This window comes from Camarhynchus parvulus, chromosome 27 (assembly GCF_901933205.1).
Source record: "Camarhynchus parvulus chromosome 27, STF_HiC, whole genome shotgun sequence".
In the NCBI taxonomy this organism is placed as follows: Eukaryota; Metazoa; Chordata; class Aves; order Passeriformes; family Thraupidae; genus Camarhynchus; species Camarhynchus parvulus.
In genome coordinates this window covers 873,978-893,048 of record NC_044597.1, presented here as the reverse complement: position 1 = coordinate 893,048, position 19,071 = coordinate 873,978, and the positions used below count along the sequence as shown (strand labels likewise).

At 58.3% G+C, this 19,071-nt stretch overlaps 1 protein-coding gene across 1 annotated transcript; it reads left to right on the top strand.

Moving 5' to 3' along the window:
* The first annotated feature begins 4,316 nt into the window (after positions 1–4,316).
* On the top strand, positions 4,317–18,873 carry LOC115913772 (alpha-2-macroglobulin-like protein 1). The gene is given in 36 exon segments (XM_030965998.1): positions 4,317–4,504; positions 5,181–5,370; positions 6,246–6,408; positions 6,886–6,938; positions 7,418–7,438; positions 7,535–7,688; positions 8,740–8,836; positions 9,306–9,417; positions 9,494–9,614; positions 10,641–10,750; positions 11,168–11,332; positions 11,443–11,664; positions 11,985–12,042; positions 12,290–12,435; positions 13,013–13,162; positions 13,321–13,422; positions 13,640–13,721; positions 13,942–14,101; positions 14,241–14,466; positions 14,623–14,749; positions 14,978–15,099; positions 15,242–15,293; positions 15,488–15,562; positions 15,711–15,887; positions 15,994–16,075; positions 16,168–16,324; positions 16,432–16,506; positions 16,674–16,830; positions 16,931–17,148; positions 17,239–17,454; positions 17,525–17,643; positions 17,726–17,816; positions 17,958–18,026; positions 18,115–18,217; positions 18,377–18,418; positions 18,857–18,873. Coding segments are annotated over 36 exon segments (4,419 nt in total).
* The last annotated feature ends 198 nt before the right edge of the window (positions 18,874–19,071 follow it).

Sequence of the window (19,071 nt, the reverse complement as noted above, 5' to 3'; positions counted from 1 at the left end):
CAGAGCAAGGTGCCCCCAAAAACAGAGCAAGGTGCCCCCTAAAACCCCTCGTTGTGACTGCATCCCCTGGATGTCCCTCTGCCAGACCTGGAGCTGTGGCTGTCCCCCAGGATGGCCCCTGCCTGCTCACTGGGCAGGGCAGGGATGGTCCAGGCAGGGCTGGGGGCTCACAGCCCCATTTTCCACCCCTGATTGTTGGGCTCCCCCATGGATCCTACTTCCAGAGGCTCCTGCAAGCTGGAAATGCTCTTTGGGTGCAGCCAGCTCTGAGTGTGTGGCCTGGGGGGGACACGAGGTCCAGGGGAGGTTGTTGGGGGGGAAGAGCCTCCCGGGGGGAAGAACATCCTTGGTGCTGAGCTGTGAGCCAAGGGTGGGACATTAAAGAGTCTGGAGCTGGTGCTGTGTCCTGACTGTGCTGAGGGGGATCCATCTCCTCGGGGAGACTTCACACTGCACAGGGAGAACCCCTGAAAAGGAAGCACACTGAACACACAAAGCACCCTGCACAGGGAGCACCCTGAACACAGAGTACCCCTGAACACAGAGAACCCAGCATAGAGAGCACCCTGCACAGGGAGCACCCCTGAACAGAGCACCGTGCACACAGAGCACCCCTGAACACAGAGCACCCTGCACAAGGAGCACCCTGCACAAGGAGCACCCTGAGCATGGAGAACCCTGCACACAGAGCACCCAGCACAGGGAGCACCCTTAGCTGGGAGCACCCCTGAACACAGAGCACCCTGAACAAGGAATATCCTGCACAGGGAGCACCCTGAGCATGGAGCACCCTGAACAAGGAGCACCCCTGAACAGAGAGCACCCTGCACGTAGAGAACCCAGCACAGAGAGCACCCTGCACACAGAACATCCCTGAACACAGAGCACCCCTGCATGGGAATCACACTGCACACGGAGCACCCTGCACACAGAGCTCACTGCACACAGAGCACCCTGCACACGCAGCACAACATCCCCACCCCAGGGCTGGTGTGAGGAGCACATGGCAGGGTGAGGGTTACCCTGGGCTGGGGCTGCCCCTGAGGCAGGGCTCTCCCTGCACCGCTAAATGCACAGGAAGAGCATCCATTGAAGCCCCAAATTCCCAGCAACACCTGGGTGGTGCCCACCTGGACACAATCCCACCTGGAGGTGCCTCCCCATGGCCTGTGGACCACGACCCATCCAAGAGCTGGATGGTTCCCTGCAGCCAGGCAGGGATTTGGGATCTCCTGGCTCCTTCCCAGCTGAGCAGCTGCTGTGCCAGCACCCCAGGGTGGCAGCAGGGCAGGCACAGGGCAGGGTGTGGCTGTCCCCTTGTGGGGAGCAGGGTGTGCAAGGCTTCCCCTCCCACCCTAGGATAAAAGGTGCAAACCCAGGCACAGAGCTCCTGTTTGGCACCATTCCTGCTCTCAGGAGAGCTGGATTATGGAGGAAATCCTCCTCAAATCTCTTGCAACACCAAACTGCAAAGAGGCTTCCCATGAGGAACAACCCACAGGATCAGGAGATGTCACATGGACACAGCCAAGGGCACAGGAAGGTCCTATGTCCCAGAAAACTCCTTTAATCCTTTCCTGCTTCCCAGGATTCCCAACATGTGGCGTGGTCTGTCAGCTCTGAGCTGGTCTGGGGGTCCCACCACACTCCTGGGGTGGTTTGGCTGCCCAAAGTTTGGGTTTGGGGGGCTGAGCATCAATGGAACCATGGAAGGGTTTGGGTGGGAGGAACCATAAAGCCCATCCAGTTCTGCCATGGCAGGGGCACCTCCCACTGTCCCAGGGTGCCCCAATCCCATCCAGCCTGGCCTTGGGCACTGCCAGGATCCAGAGGCAGCCACAGCTGCTCTGGGCAAAATCCCGTCCTGCCTGGAGGGGCAGGGCCAGCCAGAGCCCTCCCTGGGTTTTCCACTGGCAGTGGGAGGTGAAAGCTTGAGGAGAGGAAAAAGCCTTGGCATGGGGGCTCTGGAAACAAATTCTGGTGCTCCAAGGCCTGCCCTGCCTGGCTGCTCTGGGTGCCCAGGCCTGGCACAGCTGCCCAGGGCAGTGCTGGGTCCCCATCCCTGGAGTGGTGTCACACACACATTTTATGAAAAATCCTTTCCTTAGGATTTTTCCTCCTGAGAAGCTGAGAGGCCTCAGGAACAAAATGTAAACAATGGTTATCTGCTGCTGTGGAATGCAACAGGTGCATCTGTGATTGGTCTCATGTGGTTGTTTCTAATTAATGGCCAATCACAGTCCAGGTATCCGGACTGTCTCGGTCAGTCACAAACCTTTTTTATCATTCCTTTTCTATTCTTAGCCAGCCTTCTGATGAAATCCTTTCTTCTATTCTTTTAGTATAGTTTTAATATAAAATATATCATAAAATAATAAATCAAGCCTTCTGAAACATGGAGTCAGATCCTTGTCTCTCCCCTCATCCTGGGACCCCTGTGAATGCTGTCACAGGGGGTTTCACAGCCCTGTGCATGTGGCATTTGGGGACAGGGGTCACGGTGGCCTTGGCAGTGCTGGGGGAGCTGTGAGCTCCTGTCCCCCCCGGGATGTCTGGCAGGGCACTGACCCTGCCCATTTCCTGCAGCACTGGGTGAACTCGGGCTGTGCTCCTGCCTCGTGTCCTGGGGCGGGCAGCTCCAGCCCCTCTGGCCACCCACAGCCCCTGGGGCGGCTCCAAAGGGCAGCCAGGTGGGCACAGAGCTGTGTCCAGCAAAACCTGAGCTGGGCAGGCCTGTGGTCATCTGAGCTGCCATGGACAAGGTCAGCCCCATCCATGGCTTCCTGTGGGGCCCTGGCACAGGTGCCCAGAGCAGCTGGGGCTTCCCCTGGATCCCTGGCAGTGCCCAAGGCCAGGCTGGAGGGGATTGGGGCACTGGGACAGTGGAAGGTGTCCCTGCCATGGCAGGGGGTGGAAGGGCTTTAAGGTCCCCTCCCAACCCAAAGCACTCTGTGATTCCATGGTTCCCACAGCCTCAGAGGGAAGGGAGCTGAAGGCCCCAGAGCAGGGGATGTGCTCAGGACTGTGGGGCTGTCCCACATTCCCACCAGGACACAGGGAAGCTGTTGGAACCCTGGACACTGAGAATTTGAGACTTTCTGACAGGCACTGGCCCCCAGGAGAACACTGCATTGACCTGAGGCTGTGGAGCATCTTCCAAAATGGAATGACAGAACTGGGATTGTGGGTGTGGGGTTTGGATAGAAGTGTGTGATATCACAGGGTGGAAAACTTAGAGTTTAAGGGGTTAGAATATAGTAATAGATATAATGCAAGATGGAGGCTGGTCCTTCTTCTTCACCTTCCTCTTCTTTTTTCTTTTTCTTTTTCTTTTTCTTTTTCTTTTTCTTTTTCTTTTTCTTTTTCTTTTTCTTTTTCTTTTTCTTTTTCTTTTTCTTTTTCTTTTTCTTTTTCTTTTTCTTTTTCTTTTTCTTTTTCTTTTTTCTTCTTCTTCTTCCTCTTCTTCTCCTTCTCCTCTTCTTCCTTCTCCTTCTCCTCTTCCTCCTTCCTTCTTCTCCTCCTTCACCTTCTTCTCCATGGGTTTGGGTGTGTTGTGTAATTGGATAAAAAAGTCTGCATTGTGGGCCACAGGTGGTTGGTTATTGGGTTAAAAGTAAAAACAATTTCATAATTAATTAATAAATAGTTAATTTTTATGATTGGACAGTTGATCCTTAAAAGGCCTTGGAGAGAGAGAGAGATGGGGCTCCATTTTTAGTTTGTCAAAGTGCTGTAGAACTCAGGGTTTGTGAGACTGTAACGTAGATAAGAACTAATAAACATCTCAGTCCCAACAAAAAATACTGTCTCACACATTTAATCCCAACCTTAACAGAAGAAAGAAGTGAAGAATCCACAGGAAGCAGCTCGGGCCTGCCCTGGCCGGTGTCCATCTCCCATGTGTGCAATGGGAGCAGATGGTGATGCCACATCCCCACACTGCCCTGCTCCTCTGTCCAGACTGGATAAAACTGGGCAAGAAGCCAGCCTGGGATATGTGACCTGCCCAAACCTGGTTACATTTGAAAAACCTGTAAATTCTTAATTTCTGAGAAATCAGGCCCAGCTCCCAGCCCCTCCTCAGGCTGTGCTGTTTTCCTTTCCTGTGTGTTCTGCTGCCTCCTGACATCATTTCCCAGCAAACCTGTGGAGTCCTGGCTCAGAGTGAAACTCCAGGGACCTTTCCCAATATTGCAAACATCCCTGGAGTCCTTGACCCCCGGAAGCCGTGGGCAGAGGGCAAACATTGCCTGGATTTATCTGCAGGTGCCCTGACTGCAGCCCCCTGGGCTCCTGTTCCAGCCCTGATTTCCTCCATGGCTGGGACACAAGCACCCATTGCAGAGCCTGCAGCGGATCAGACACAGATCCAGAGCGATCCCAGAGCTGCAGGGGGAGGCTGTGGCTGCTCCCAACATCCACATCCAGCTGGAGACATGATGTGTCCAGCCCTTCCCACCCTCTTCACCATCCTGCTCCTCTCAGCCGGGGCCTCTGGAGCACCGTGAGTCCCCTCTGTGTCTGTCTGTCCCTGCTGAGGTGGTTTAACCTTGCTTTCCTTGCAGTTCCCTGGGGGATTCAATCCCTCCTGTGTCTGGTATGATGGTTGAGCTTCATCCTCTTGGCTTCAGCCTCTCCTGGTGGGATTCAGTCCCTCCTGTGCTTGATGAGGTGTTTAACCTTGGCTCCCTGGCAGTTCCTGGTGGCACTCAATCCCTCCTGTGCCTGCTGGGTGGTTTAACCTTGCTTTCCTTGCAGTTCCTGGTGGCGTTGAGTCCTTCCTGTGCCTGCTGGGTGTACCTTGGCTCCCTGGCAGATCCTGGTGGGATTCAATCCCTCCTGTGCCTGCTGGGGTGGTTGAGCGTCAGCCTCTTGGCAGTTCCTGGTGGGATTCAGTCCTTCCCATGCCCTGGTTGCTGCCCAGGGTGCCCCAGCTGCTCAGGCTGGGGGCTGTCCCTGCCCAGGAGCACTGAGGACACTGAGGCTCTGGTGGCCCTGGTGGCCCTGGTGGCTCCAGGGGCTGTTGTTCCCTCACCTGCAGAGCTGAGCTGAGGAGCCCAGGGGGGCAGCCCAGCAGCAGAGAGGGGAGCCTGGGCGGTTCCTGTGCTCCAGGGGCTGTTCCAGGTCTCCGCGCTGGATGTGCCTCAGCCCAGGGCTCTCCTGCCCCTCGTCCCTGCCAGGAGTTTCGTGGTGGTGTCCCCAGCTGTGCTGTACCACCCCCACCCTGCCACGCTCTGGGTGCACCTCAGGGACCTGCAGGGGCCCGTCCAGCTCCGTGTCCAGCTGCAGGGGGACAGCGGGATCCCTCCCACCACCCTGCTCAGCAGAGAGGTCCTGGAGCCCCACCTGTACCTGAACATCACCTTCCCTGTGAGTGCCACCCCAATGTCACCCCAATGTCACCCCAAAGGAGCCGGGAGCAGGTGGGGGGACCCTCCAGGCTGTTTCCATCAGGGCTGGGGACAGATGTGACTTCCCCATCTTGTGGCAGGGTCTCACCCTTGCCCTGACTGTTTCCCACCCCTGATTGTTGGGTTCCCCCATGGATTCAGGCTCAGCTGGATTCAGGTTATCCCGGCTAGAATGGTCCCTGGGTGTTGTGGGAATCCACAAAATTGGAGAGTTTTGGGAAAGCTGCAAAAGGCAGGCCCCAGAGGCAGCAGAACTGTGGTGAGAGCTAAGCAGTAGCGATGAGATTGGTCAGCAGAAAAATGATTTAAACTGTAGAAAAGGAAGGGCAAATAGAACAATGGTGTGTGTATTAACGTTTGTCTGAATAACTCCCTAAGCTACAGAAAAGTTTATCTAGCAAGATATTAGGAAGGTTGAAGCTTAATAATGGAGCTCTGTGCATTATGTTTGAAGGCTCACAAGCAGGTAGTGTATTTGAAATAAGCAAGCATTGTTTTAACCAAAGGTACCTGGGCTTATGGTGATTGGATAGAACTACTGTCAATGTGCTTTTGACTTTGTGTGATTGGTCAAAAAACTTATAAAGTGAGTTGTAACATTAAGTTCTTGGTCTGCTGCTGGGGACGTGAGCTGCTGGCATCTTCCCATTGTCATCACCATGTAATGAGACTGATGCTGGAAAATAAAACAGCTCAAGGCAGTTCCACAGCAGCCCCGTCCCGTTTGTGATTTGTACAGAGCCCCAGCCAGCGTCAGGTGTGGGGGGTCCTGGGGCTGGGCGTGCTCGGGGTCACCCTGGCCCTGTCCTTGTCCCACCCGCTGATCCCCCGCAGGCTCCAGCCCCCGCCCAAGGGAAGGAGGAGATCGTGGCCCTGCACGTCTCCATCCGAGGAGAGTCCCTGGATGTCTCTGAGAAGAAGAAGGTGATGCTGAGAGCTCTGAGCCCCGGGGTGTTCATCCAGACCGACAAGGCTGTGTACAAACCCGGGCAGGAAGGTGAGGGGGCGGGAGAGACCCCCTGCCCTGGGGACGGCCCTGGAGTGAGGGACCGAGCCTTGCTCTGCACTGCCTGGAACCGGGAGGGCTTATCCCGGGATGTGCTGGAGGGTTATTCCGGGATGTCCTGGGAGGGGTTATCCTGGGATATCCTGGGAGGGGTTATCCTGGGATCTCGAGGGGTTATCCCGGGATGTCCTGGGGGGATTATCCTGGGATATCCTGGGAGGGGTTATCCAGGGGTTTTCTGGGTTGGGTTATCCCGGGATGTCCTGGGGGGGTTATCCCGGGGTTTCCTGGGTTGGGTTATCCCGGGTAGTCCTGGAATGCCCATCACGGGCACAGGGCAATGCCAGGCTCGCTGTGCCGTGCTGCTGGGGGCAGGGCAGGGCTCAGGGTGGGTTTCCCTCCCCCTTCCCACGGGGAATGCCCTTCCCTGCGATGAAGGCACTCCTCCATCTCTGTTCCCTTTCCCAGTGAAGTTCCGAGTGGTCTCTTTGGATAAGGACCTGATCCCCAGCAGCCAGAAGGTGAGAGCAGGGCTGGGACGTGGGCAGGTGGCAGGGGCTCCCTGCAGTGTCCCAGTGGCCAGGGAAGAGCTGTGGGAGTCACCTTTCCCTCGGGAATGGCCAGCTCTGCCCAGATCCAGGCTCAAAATCCATCCCACAGCCAGGCTCAAAATCCATCCCAGGGCCAGGCTCAAAATCCATCCCAGGGCCAGGCTCAAAATCCATCCAGAGCCAGGCTCAAAATCCATCCCAGGGCCGGGCTCAAATCCATCCCAAATCCAGGGTCAAAACCAATCAAAGCCAGGCTCAAAATCCATCCAGGGCCAGGCTCAAAATCCATCCCAAGGCCAGGCTCAAAATCCATCCAGGGCCAGGCTCAAAATCCATCCAGAGCACCTTGAGGGCTCACAGCTCACAGCATCCCACCCTCCCTCTGCCCACCCTGCTGAGCCCCCAGGGAGTGGAACTGCTCCACTGACCATGCTCTCTTTGCCTTGCAGCTGCCCCTGGTGTTCCTGCAGGTCAGTTTGGGACCCCCAGGGGGTGGGCAGAGGGGACCCAGGGCGCGGCCAGGGCTCTCTGCCGGCTCCCAGGCGCTGATCCCGGTGTGCCCCCAGGATCCCAGCGGGAATCGCATCGCGCAGTGGCGGGAGCTGAGCCCTCGGCAGGGAATCGTGGATTTGTCCCTCCCGCTGGCCTCGGAGCCGGCGCTGGGCACCTACACCATCAGCGTGGGGGGAAAGCGCCACTCCTTCAGCGTGGAGGAATACGGTACCGGGCTCTGGGGCAGGGGGACCCCACCACCCCAGCAGGTCCCGACCCCCTGCAGCCACCCAGGAGATGTTCTCGCTGTCCTGGGAGTGACCCCCCGCCCGTGTCTGTTTTGGGGAGATAATCAAAACTCCATGTGGGAATCCATAAAATTAGAGGGTTTTGGGAAAGCTGCAACAGGCGGGCCTCAGATACAACAGAATTGTGAGTAGAGCTAAAAGCAACAGTCATGAGATAGGTCAGCAGAAAAATTATTTAAACTATAGAAAAGGCAAATAGAACAACAGCTTGTGTATTAACATTTGTCTGAACAGCTCTCTAAGCTGCAGAAAGTTTAGCTAGCAAGATATTAGGAAGGTTAAAGCTTAAGAATGGGGCTGTGTGCATTGTCTCTTACAAACGGGTATTGTATTTGAAATAAGCAAGCATTGTTTTAACCAAAGGTACGTGTGCTTATGGTGATTGGATAGAACTACTGTCAATGTGCTTTTGCTTTGTGTGATTGGTCAGGAAGCTTATAAAGTATGTTGTAACATTAAGTTTTCTGGCCTGCTGCCTGGATTGTGAACCCCCCGTGTCTGTTTTGGGGAGATAATCAAAACTCCACAACTTTGTGAAAGTTGTAAAGCCGGTACGTTTATTACAGCGCCGGACGCGTGTGGGAATTGTTCTCTTAAAATGACATGCGTACCTCTGGGAACTTCAGGTCCTTTTTTATCCCCCTCTCAGATACATCTGCATACAATTTCACAATAGGTTCATACATATTCATTTTTACTAATTTCGTGTGACATTTGCCGCTAGTTCTTCTTCATTAGAAAGAATTCCTAGGTCAGGTTGACTGCTCTCACAGCAGTCTCTCTGTCTCCCTCCCACTTATCTCTGTCCTTCACTGAAGCAGTTTCTCTGAGCCTAAGTTTTGCAGTCAGGCTACATAGCTCTGGTTTCTAACCACAGACTCAACTCAAAAATGTACATTTCACCTAAATCAAAATGGATTTCTACCCTGGAAAATTTCCACTTTTCCTCATGTCCTTGTGCCTGTCCACAGTGCTGCCCAAGTTTGAGGTGACGATTCACCTCCCCAGCTGTGGGAGCAGGATGCTGTGGGAGCAGGACGAGAAACTCCCGGTGGAGATTTGCGGGCGGTGAGAGGGGAGAAGGGAATGGGAGGGACTGGGGGGATCCAGCGGGGTGGGGTGTGAGAGCGTTCACAGAGGTCCCAGGATGAGGGAAAAGACAAGGATCTGACTCCATGTTTCAGAAGGCTGATTTATTATTTTATGGTATATTAAAACTATACTAAAAGAATAGAAGAAAGGATTTCATCAGAAGGCTGGCTAAGAATAGGAAAAAAAAGAATGATAACAAAGGTTTGTGGCTTGGACTCTCTGTCCAAGCCAGCTGACTGTGATTGGCCATTAATTAAAAACAACCAACATGGGCCAATCACAGATGCACCTGTTGCATTCCACAGCAGCAGATAACCATTGTTTACATTTTGTTTTTGAAGCCTCTCAGCTTCTCAAGAGGAAAAATGCTAAGGAAAGGGTTGTTCATAAAAGATGTCTGTGACAGTGGGGGCTCCCCAGCACAGCCTCTCCCCTGTCCCCACAGCTACACCTACGGGAAGCCCGTCCGGGGGAAGGTGCAAGCTGACCTGTGCCTCCGCCAGAGCCTCTGGGCTCACGGGATAGAGAAGATCTGCACCCGGTTATGGGGCAGGTGAGTGTGGCTGGGGCTGGGCTGTCCCTGCAGGGGCTCCTTCCCGGGAATGCTGCTGATGGGATGGATTTTCCCTCTAGACGGAGAAGAACGGCTGCTTTTCCACAGAGGTTTCGCTGGCTGCCTCCAAGGAGAAGATTTTGCCTCCATTTTTTAGGAAGAAACTTGAAGTCGAGGCATCACTGGTGGAGGATGGGACAGGTGGGGATGGGGGTGTGGCCATCCCAAGGGATTGGTGCTCTCCAGGAACACCCAAAAGTGCCGCTGGAATTTAGGGATGCACATGCAGGGATGGGGTTTGGGTGGGGTGTGAGTCAGGGCAGTCTGGCAAGACTTGGAATTCCACGTGTTGATAGCCATCAAGGCACCAGACACCAGGAATAGCGGCAGGCTCAGCCTCTGGCACCCCTGAGCAACCCCTGGGGTCCCTGCAAGGGCAGGATGGCCCCAGAATAAAGAGATTCTGGACCCCTCCTAAGGCACTGGGAGATGCCACCTCTGTGTGCCACGCTGGCAGTGCCCTCAGCTCAACCCTGCCAGAGCCAGGCTCAAAATCCATCCCAAGCCAGGCTCAAAATCCATCCCAAAGCCAGGCTCAAAATCCATCCCACAGCCAGGCTGGGATCTGCCCCCAGCTGCACCTTGGCTTTGGATCTGGAATATTCCACAGGGCTTGTGCTGCTCTTGTAGGAGATGCACACCGTGCTGGAGGAAAGCCCAAATGTGGTGGTGTTCACAGGGGTCTGAGGAAGAGGGAAAAGACGAGGATTTGACTCTATGTTTCAGAATGATTTATTGATTTATGATATGATTTATTATTTTATTATATATATTATATTAAAACCATACTAAAAGAATAGAAGAAAGGATTTCATCAGAAGGCTGGCTAAGAATAGAAAAAGAATGATAACAAAGCCTTGTGTCTCAGACAGAGAGTCCGAGCCAGCTGGACTGTGATTGGCCATTAATTAGAAACAACCACATGAGATCAATCACAGATGCACCTGTTGCATTCCACAGCAGCAGATAACCATTGTTTACATTTTGTTCTTGAGGCTTCTCGGCTTCTCAGGATTAAAAACTCCTAAGGAAAGGATTTTTCATAAAACGTGTCTGTGACACCCAAATGTCCAGGGACCTTTTCTGCAAGGGGATAGGGGCACTGGCCAGAGCTCAGCTGTGTCCTGTGTCCTGCAACACGCTAAGCTCCCCACTGGCTCTCCACAGGGCTGGAGATGAAGAGCACCAAGAGCTGCATGGTTTTACCGAAAACTGTCACGGTCACCTTTGAGAACCCCGATCACGACTACAAGCCAGGCCTCCCCTACACCGGGACGGTAATGGGGGCTCCCTCTGCCCTGGGGCTCACCTGCCCCTGCTGCTCCCAGCCCTGTCCCAGCCTTGTCCCTGCTCCCAGCCCTGCCTGCTGCTCCCAGCCCTGCCCGTGCGGCTCCCAGCCCTGCTCCTGCTGCTGCTCACCCCAGCCCTGCTCCTGCTGCTCCCAGCCCTGTCCCATCCTTGTCCCTGCTCCCAGCCCTGCCCCCACTGCTCCCAGCCCTGCCCCCACTGCTCCCAGCCCTGCTCCTGCTGCTCCCAGCCCTGCTCCTGCTGCTGCTCACCCCAGCCCTGCTCCTGCTGCTCCCAGCCCTGTCCCAGCCTTGTCCCTGCTCCCAGCCCTGCTCCCGCTGCTCCCAGCCCTGTTGTGCCCCAGCTGCAGCCCCAAAGTGCAGCATCCCCCCTTCCCTCCCACCCAGATCCAGCTGCAGGGAGCCGACGGCTCTGGGCTGACCCAGAGGCAGGTCCTGCTCTCCATCAGCAACCAGGGAAAAGAGAGGACACAAAGCTTCCTGACTGACAGCTCAGGGAGAGCCTCCTTCCAACTGGACACCTCTGGCTGGAGTGACTGGGTCTCCTTGTGGGTAAGTGCCCACCCTTGTCCCTCCCTCGGGGGTCCCGAGCTGCTTCCTCCTCTGGAGCTGCACCAGCCTCGGGGGCTGCTGGTGGATTCACCCCCCGATTCCCACCTCAGGCTGAAGTCAACAGGACAGCTGAGAGCCAGGAGGGCTCCCTCAGGCCCCGAGGTGCCTCCCTGATGCTCATGCCCTACTCGTCCAAGAGCGGGAGCTTCCTGCACATCCGCACCCCGCGGGGGGAGCTGCCCTGCGGCCGCTCCCAGCTGCTCCACGTGGATTCCATCTTTGGCAAGGAGGCTTTAGGCCCTGAGCTGAAGAGCCTGGATCTGGTTTTCATGGTGAGCCCCAGCCCAGGGAGGGAGGGCAGCAGGAATCAGGGTGGTTCTGTGGGAAGGGCCACGTCTCCACACACATTGTTCATGGTGGTGTCCCCAGCGACAGAACAATGAGCAATCTGTCCTGGAGGGACTGAGGGACCTGTCAGAGGAGGTGCTGCTGCCACTGTTGGGCCTGCACCCCCATGGAAGCTGGTGGGGGACTGGAGACTGGGCATGGTCAAAAATCATCCTAGAACTCTCATCTGGGTCCATCCTGCACCAGGGCACTTTGATTCCACACACATTCAGCATCTGTTTTGTTTTCACCCCCTCCTCTGCAGGTCCTGGCCAAGGGGTCCATTACCAGCATCTTCAGGAAAGAGGTCTCTGCAGAGCCTGGTATGTCCCATGGCATGGAGGGGCTGTGCAGGGCTCTGCTCCCCCTGCCTGCTCCTCACAGAGCCATGAATGCTTTGGGTTGGAAGGGGCCTCCAAGCCCATCCCATTCCATCCCCCTGCCCTGGGTAGGAACATCCTGCACTCTCCCAGGGTGCTCCAAGCTCTGTCCAACCTGGCCTTGGACACTTCCAGGGCTGGAGCAGCTGCAGTTTCTCTGGATAACATCTCCTCCCTTTCCATGGCCCAGGACAGAGAGCCTCCCTCTCCCTGGAGCTGCCCATCGGGCTGGAGCTGGCACCCATGGCCAGGCTTCTGGTCTATGTGCTGCTGCCCAACGGCGAGATGGTGGCTGATAGCACTGAGCTCTCCGTGGCCAAGTGCTTCCCCAACCAGGTGAGAGGAGCTGGGCTGTCCATGGCTGCCTGCCTTGGGATCCATCCTGCCCCAGGAGCATCACAGTGTCAGGGTCTCCCAACCCATTCCCTGCTCCCAAACCCTCTGAGAAGAGCCTTCCCTACGTGTGGCTGTGTCACAGACATCTTTTATGAAAAATCCTTTCCTTAGGATTTTTCCTCCTGAGAAGCTGAGAAGCCTCAGGAACAAAATGTAAACATTGATTATCTGCTGCTGTGGAATGCAGCAGGTGCATCTGTGATTGATCTTGTGTGGTTGTTGCTAATAAATGGCCAATCACAGTCAGCTGGCTTGGACAGAGAGTCCAAGCCACAAACCTTTGTTATCATTCTTTTTTTTCCTATTCTTAGCTAGCCTTCTGATGAAATCCTTTCTTCTATTCTTTTAGTATAGTTTTAATATAATATATAGCATAAAATAATAAATCAGCCTTCTGAAATACGGAGTCAGATCCTCGGCTCTTCCCTCATCCTGAGGCCCCTGTGAACACGGTTACATGGCTGGGTCCTGCCCTCCACGGGAGGTGACTGCCCTCTGTCCCTGTGTCCCTGTGCAGGTGCAGATGGCATTTTCTGAGGCCAGGGCCCTGCCAGGGGCAGCGCTGAGGCTGCAGCTGGGGGCTGCCCCGGGCTCCCTGTGTGCTGTGCGGGCCGTGGATCGCAGCGTGCTGCTCCTCAAGCCCGAGGCTGAGCTCAACGCTGAGGCTGTGAGTGCTGGCCCTGCCTGGGGTCCCCCTGGAGCCCCAGGAGCAGCCTGGGCTGGGTGGGGTGATATTGGCTCAGGTGTCCCTCACATGGACCCAGTGCTGCGGTGGGCAGAGCCTTGTGCTCTGGAAATGAGGGTTTTGCATGTCTTTATTCCCAGGTCTACAAAGCACTGCCTGAATTCATCAACCCCCACAGCATCCAGGATGAACCATTATGTGACTGGCTGGACTCCAAGAGGGGACCCTACCAGTTATTCCAGGTGAAGCCCCTGGACCTCCCGGTTCCTCCCCATCCCAGAGCCGCCCGTGCTTCTCCCAAGTGCTGGGAAAGCCACACCTGTGGCACAGGACTTCCATTTCCTGCCAAGCCCAGGCTCCTTCTCCACTTGTTTTCTGTAGCCCTGGGACTACTCACTGCTGGAACGGGGATATTCCCCCTGCTGGCTGTGGGGGTGAACAATCTCTCCTTTTTCACAGGATGCAGCACTGAAGCTCTTCACCAAGACCAGGGAGCCTTGCCCACCCAGGCTCCCCATCGTAGGAATGCCAGGTCCTGCAGGTCCTGGAGGTGAGCACAGCCCTTGTGCTGAAAAGAGCAAAGAGCTGGTGGCCAGTCCTGGCTGCTGTGTCCTCAGGGGGACTCGGAGCCATCCAGAAAACACCTTCAGCATCAAAGAGGATGGACAAGGATGGAAAAGGATTTTGGTCACCTTTGTGCTGTCTGAAGGCAAAGCCCAGCTGAGACCTGAGGCTCCCAAGTTCTGCTTTGCCTTTTCCAGGAGACATGACACTATACCGTGTGGAGGTGGGAAGCAATACTCATGAAGAAATTATGCCACTGTTCACCTCAGCCAGCTCAGGCACCGAGGGCGGGGAAGAGCCCCCAGCACCCCGGACCTACTTCCCAGAGACGTGGCTGTGGGACCTGGTCCCTGTGGGGTGAGAGACAGCTCCCAAGGGGACTTGGGGACCTCAGGACTCCTTCTCCCTGTGGGCTGGCACCAGCAGTGTCACAGCAGTGCCACTCAGGCCATGCCACCAGCCGTGCTGGGGTGGCCTCACGATGCTCTCCATGCAGGGAGAGCGGCTCTGCCGAGATGATGGTGACAGTGCCCGATGCCATCACGGAGTGGGAGGCTGGCATGTTCTGTACAGCCCCACAGGGCCTGGGGCTGTCCCCTGCTGTCACCCTCACGGCCTTCCAGCCATTCTTCGTGGAGCTGGCGCTGCCCTACGCCGTGGTGCGCCACGAGAGCTTCACCCTCAGGGCCACCGTCTTCAACTACCTGCGGCAGTGCCTGCGGGTGAGCGGGGACAGGCAGGGACCTGGGCAGTGCCAGGGGCCGAGGGAGCTGTGCCAGGGGCTGATGGAGCTGTGCCATGCTCTGGGCAGGTTCAGGGGAGGCTGGGGAGATGACCCTGGCTCTGGGGGCTGATGGAGCCATGGCTGTGCCCCGCAGGTTCAGGTGACGCTGGCAGAGTCGGCGGAGCTGGAGGTGTCACCGAGTGCAGGGGACACCTACAGGGGCTGTGTCTGTGCAGATGAAGCCAAGACCTTCCAGTGGGGCGTGCGAGCCACCAGCCTGGGTAGAGCTGCCACCACCCCACCCTGCTGCCCGGGGTCCCCCTCAGGGGATGGGGTTGGGTGGGCAGGGAGGGCAGGAACCCCACGGCACCTGGGGAGTTCTCCCTCGCTCCACTCCCACCCTTCCTGGGGACCCTCAGGCCAATCCAGCCAGCCCCACCCCAAGCCCAGGGGGCTGTGCTCAGGTTTGGGGGCTCCCTGGGCACTGAGGGCTGTGTTTGCACCTTCAGGGGAGGTGAACATCACTGTGAGCACCGAGGCCCTCAGCTCCACTGAGCCCTGCGGCAACGAGCTGTCCCTGGTGCCGGCCCAGGGCCGCGTGGACACCGTGATAAAGCCCCTGCTGGTGCAGGTCAGAGGGCTGGGGAGGAGGAAAATGGGATTTGGGAGCAGGGTGCAAACAGCCCTCGGGGAGCAGTGGGAGAGCATGCAGACATGAAGGGGACTGGGGGACAGGCAGGTCCCTCCTCCTGACTGGTGCTGCTTCCTCACAGCCCGGGGGGATCCTGGTGGAGAAGACTCACAGCTCCCTGCTCTGCCAGGAAGGTAGGACTGGCCAGGGGTGTTGGGCGGTGCTCTGGGATGTGAGCCAGGGGTGCTTGGCCACTGCTCACAAGGGCTACCAGACCAGAGGAGCCAAGGGTCAGGGTGCCTGGGCAGGAACAGGGTGGGTGGGGCTGCCATGGGACAGGCTGGGAAGAGCTGGGCATTCCCACTGTCACAGCCCTCTGTCCCCACAGGTGCTGAAGAAGTGTCCTTGGAGATTCCTGCAAACATCCTGGAGAGCTCCCAGAGAGCCCACATCAACGTGATGGGTAGGGGACAGGCTGGGGGGGGCCTGGGGACCACGGGGGACAGGGTGGGTGCAGAGGTCCCCAGGCTCAGCAGGACGTGGGACAACTCAGAGCTGACACAGAAGGGGACACAGGTGATACAGCTGGATGATGTGTCCCCCTGGCACAGGCGACATCCTGGGCAATGCCCTGCAGAACCTGGACAGACTCCTGGCCATGCCCTACGGCTGTGGGGAGCAGAACATGGTTCGCTTTGCCCCCAACATCTACATCCAGCAGTACCTGGAGAAGACCGGGCAGCTGCTGCCGGACGTCCGCGCCAAGGCCCAGGGGTTCCTGCAGAGCGGTCAGTGGGAGCCTGGCAGGGACACCACTGTCCCACAGCACCCTCCTCACCCCACCTGGCTCCCCTGGCACCAGAAACAGTGCCCTGTGCCCATGTCCCCCTGCAGGGTACCAGCGGGAGCTGCTGTACAAACACGACGATGGCTCCTACAGCGCCTTTGGGAAGAGCGATTCCTCGGGCAACACCTGGTGAGGGCTCTGCAGCTGCACCCAGGGCTCCTCCTGCCACCCGGGCAGCCCCAGTGCTGACCCTCAGCCCTCTGGTGTCTCCCTGGCTCCAGGCTGACAGCGTTTGTCCTCAAGTCCTTCGGGCAGGCCCGAGCCTACATGGCCATCGAGGAGCGGCACATCACGGACGCGCTGCGCTGGCTGCAGCAGCGCCAGAGGAAGAGCGGCTGCTTCCGCAGAGTGGGCAAACTCTTCCAAAACACCCTGCAGGTGGGGCAGGGCTGGGCTGGGGACCCAGAGCATGCTCTGGGCAGTGGGGGTGTCCCTGTGTTGGTGCCACAGCCTGGCTGGACCCGTGTCCCCCTGTCCCCTTGCAGGGCGGTGTCTCGGACGAGCTCTCGCTGTCGGCGTACGTGACGGCAGCGATGCTGGAGCTGGGACTGCCCACGCTGGTGAGGATGGACCCTTCCCCACGGGGACTGGTGGGGTGGGGACAGCTGCTGGGACAGAGATTGGCCATTCCAGGCCACCAGCGTGAACTGGGCACAGCTGGTCACACTGGGCAGCACTGAGCGAGTCCCATGCCCTGGGCTGGCTCCTGACTCTGCTGCCACGCCAGGAGCCGGTGCTGAGCTCAGCTCTCAAGTGCCTGGAGGCTTCTCCCACGGATGACCCCTACACACAAGCCCTGCTGGCCTACGTGTTCGGGCTGGCAGGGCTGAGGGAGCAGCAGCAGGCGCAGCTGCAGCGCCTGGCCCAGCACAGCGTCAGTGCAGGTACTGCCCTGTGGGCAGGGCACCGTGGGCAGTGCCCCCGCCGGGAGGGACCCCAGCCCAGCCCACAGCAGGGGCTGAGCTGCTGCCCCTCCTGCTGCAGACGGGCAGCTCTACTGGAAGAGGAAGGGGCAGGCTCAGAAGGCCTTGGAGCTGTCCTGGGCCGCGGCCCCGTCGGCCGAGGTGGAGATGACAGCCTATGTCCTGCTGGCCTACCTGTCCCAGCCCTCCATGTCCCCTGCTGACCTGGGCACAGCGTCCCGGATCGTCCGCTGGCTCTGCAAGCAGCAGAACCCCTACGGGGGCTTTGCCTCCACGCAGGTACCAGCCCTGGGCTCCAGGGGCTGCTCCAGACTGGCCCCTCCTGGGAGCTGCACTCAGGGGTGACCCTGGCGCTGTCCCCGTGCACAGGACACCGTGGTGGCCCTGCAAGCCCTGGCCAAATACGCCGCCCTGACCTACGGCAGCAACGGGGACGTCACGGTGACGGTGACATCACCCACGGGGACGCTGCAGGACTTTGTGCTGGACAGCAGCAACCGGCTGGTGCTGCAGCAGGCGGCCCTGCCCGAGCTGCCGGGCACCTATGGGCTGCGAGCCCGCGGGCAGGGCTGTGCCCTGGCACAGGTGGGTACAGCCTGGGCTCCCTGTCCTGGGCCCTGTGCCCTCGCTGGGCTCACCCTGTGCTGTCCCCCAGGTGACCCTGCGCTACAACGTGCCTCCCCCGCCCAGCACGGGGGCCTTCGAGCTGCGGGTGGAGACGGAGCCGCTGGCGGGCACGAAGAACCCGCGGTTCCTGCTCCGCCTCAGGGCACGGTAGGGACTGGGGCTGGGGAGGACAGCAGCAGCCAGGGAGGGAGGGAATCCCTAAGCCCACCCTGGGGCTCTGCCCTTGCAGGTACAGCGGGGAGCGCCCTGCCACCAACATGGTTGTCATCGAGGCCAAGCTGCCATCGGGCTACAGCCCAGACAAGAAATCCACGGTGGAGGTGAGGAGCCCCCTGCCCCCCTTTGGGATACCCCATCCCACAGGTCCCTGCCTGGGGGCTATAGGACGTGGAGGGACACCTGCTTGGGGTGCTGGGCACCCATGGAGCAGCTGTGGCCCCTCCTAAGCCATGTCCCTGCAGCTGAAGAGGCAGAACCTGGTGAAGAAGGTGGAGGTGCAGCCTGACCAGGTGACCATTTACCTGGACGAGGTGAGATGGTGACAGGAGCAGGAGCCCTGGGATGTGGGGGTTTCCCCATGGTGAGTGGCTACACCTCCCCCTTGGGCTGTCTCCACAGCTGAGCAAGGAGGAGAAGACCTTTTCCTTCCAAGCCCAGCAGGACTTCCTGGTGAGCAACCTCCAGCCGGCCACCGTGTCCCTGTACGACTACTACGAGACAGGTGAGCCCTGCAGGGCCGTGTCCCCTGGCCCTGCTGCCAGCCCTGCAGCCCCAGGGACTCAGTGGGGTCTGCCTGATCTCCCAGCTCCCACTGATGAGCTTTGGCTCCTTAAGGGAGCAGCTCCTCCCAGGCCCATGGTCACCACCCCTCCCATTGCAGGTGACCGTGTGGATGTGGCCTACACTGCACCCCCCAGCTCAGGTAGGGGCTGAGCCTGCCAGGCCAGGGGTCACCCCCCCCACCTTGGGACCCTGATGGGGACCTGGAGGGCCCCAGGGGAAGGAGGGCAGGGAGTGGGGACAGAGGAGCCCATCCTGGAGTCATGCCCCAATTGTTGGGGATTTGCTGGGCAGAGCTTGGGGCAGAGGTCAGGGGCTGGCACTGGCAGCCTGCCCAGGTGTGCAGGCTGGGGGTGCAGGAGATGCTGTGCCTCTCTGAGGGGGCTCAGCCCCCATCAGCCCTGGCCTTCCTCCAGCAACCCCCTGGAGCTCCCCCCTGAGGCTTTGGGGTCACACAGGGGATGGGACACTGAGCTCCAAGGGAGGGGGCTCAGCCAGAGGGTCAGGAGCAAGCAAGGGTGGTGGTGGGGGTGGTTCTGGGGACTCTCCTCTCACAGCACCCCCATATTCCCTTTTGAAGAGAATGAAAACGTCTAACTCAGCCTGGAGCCTGGCACCCATCCCTGTTCCTGCCCCAGCTCCCGTGGCTGCCAGGGACAGGGACAGCTGAGGGTCTCTGCTCCCACCCTGGCCATGGTCCTGACCCTCCATGGGGCAGGAGGTAGCCCAGAGACCCTCCCAGCAGCACTGGCCTCCAGCAGGGCCCCTCTGGATGGGGCCCAGCTCCCCCCCAGG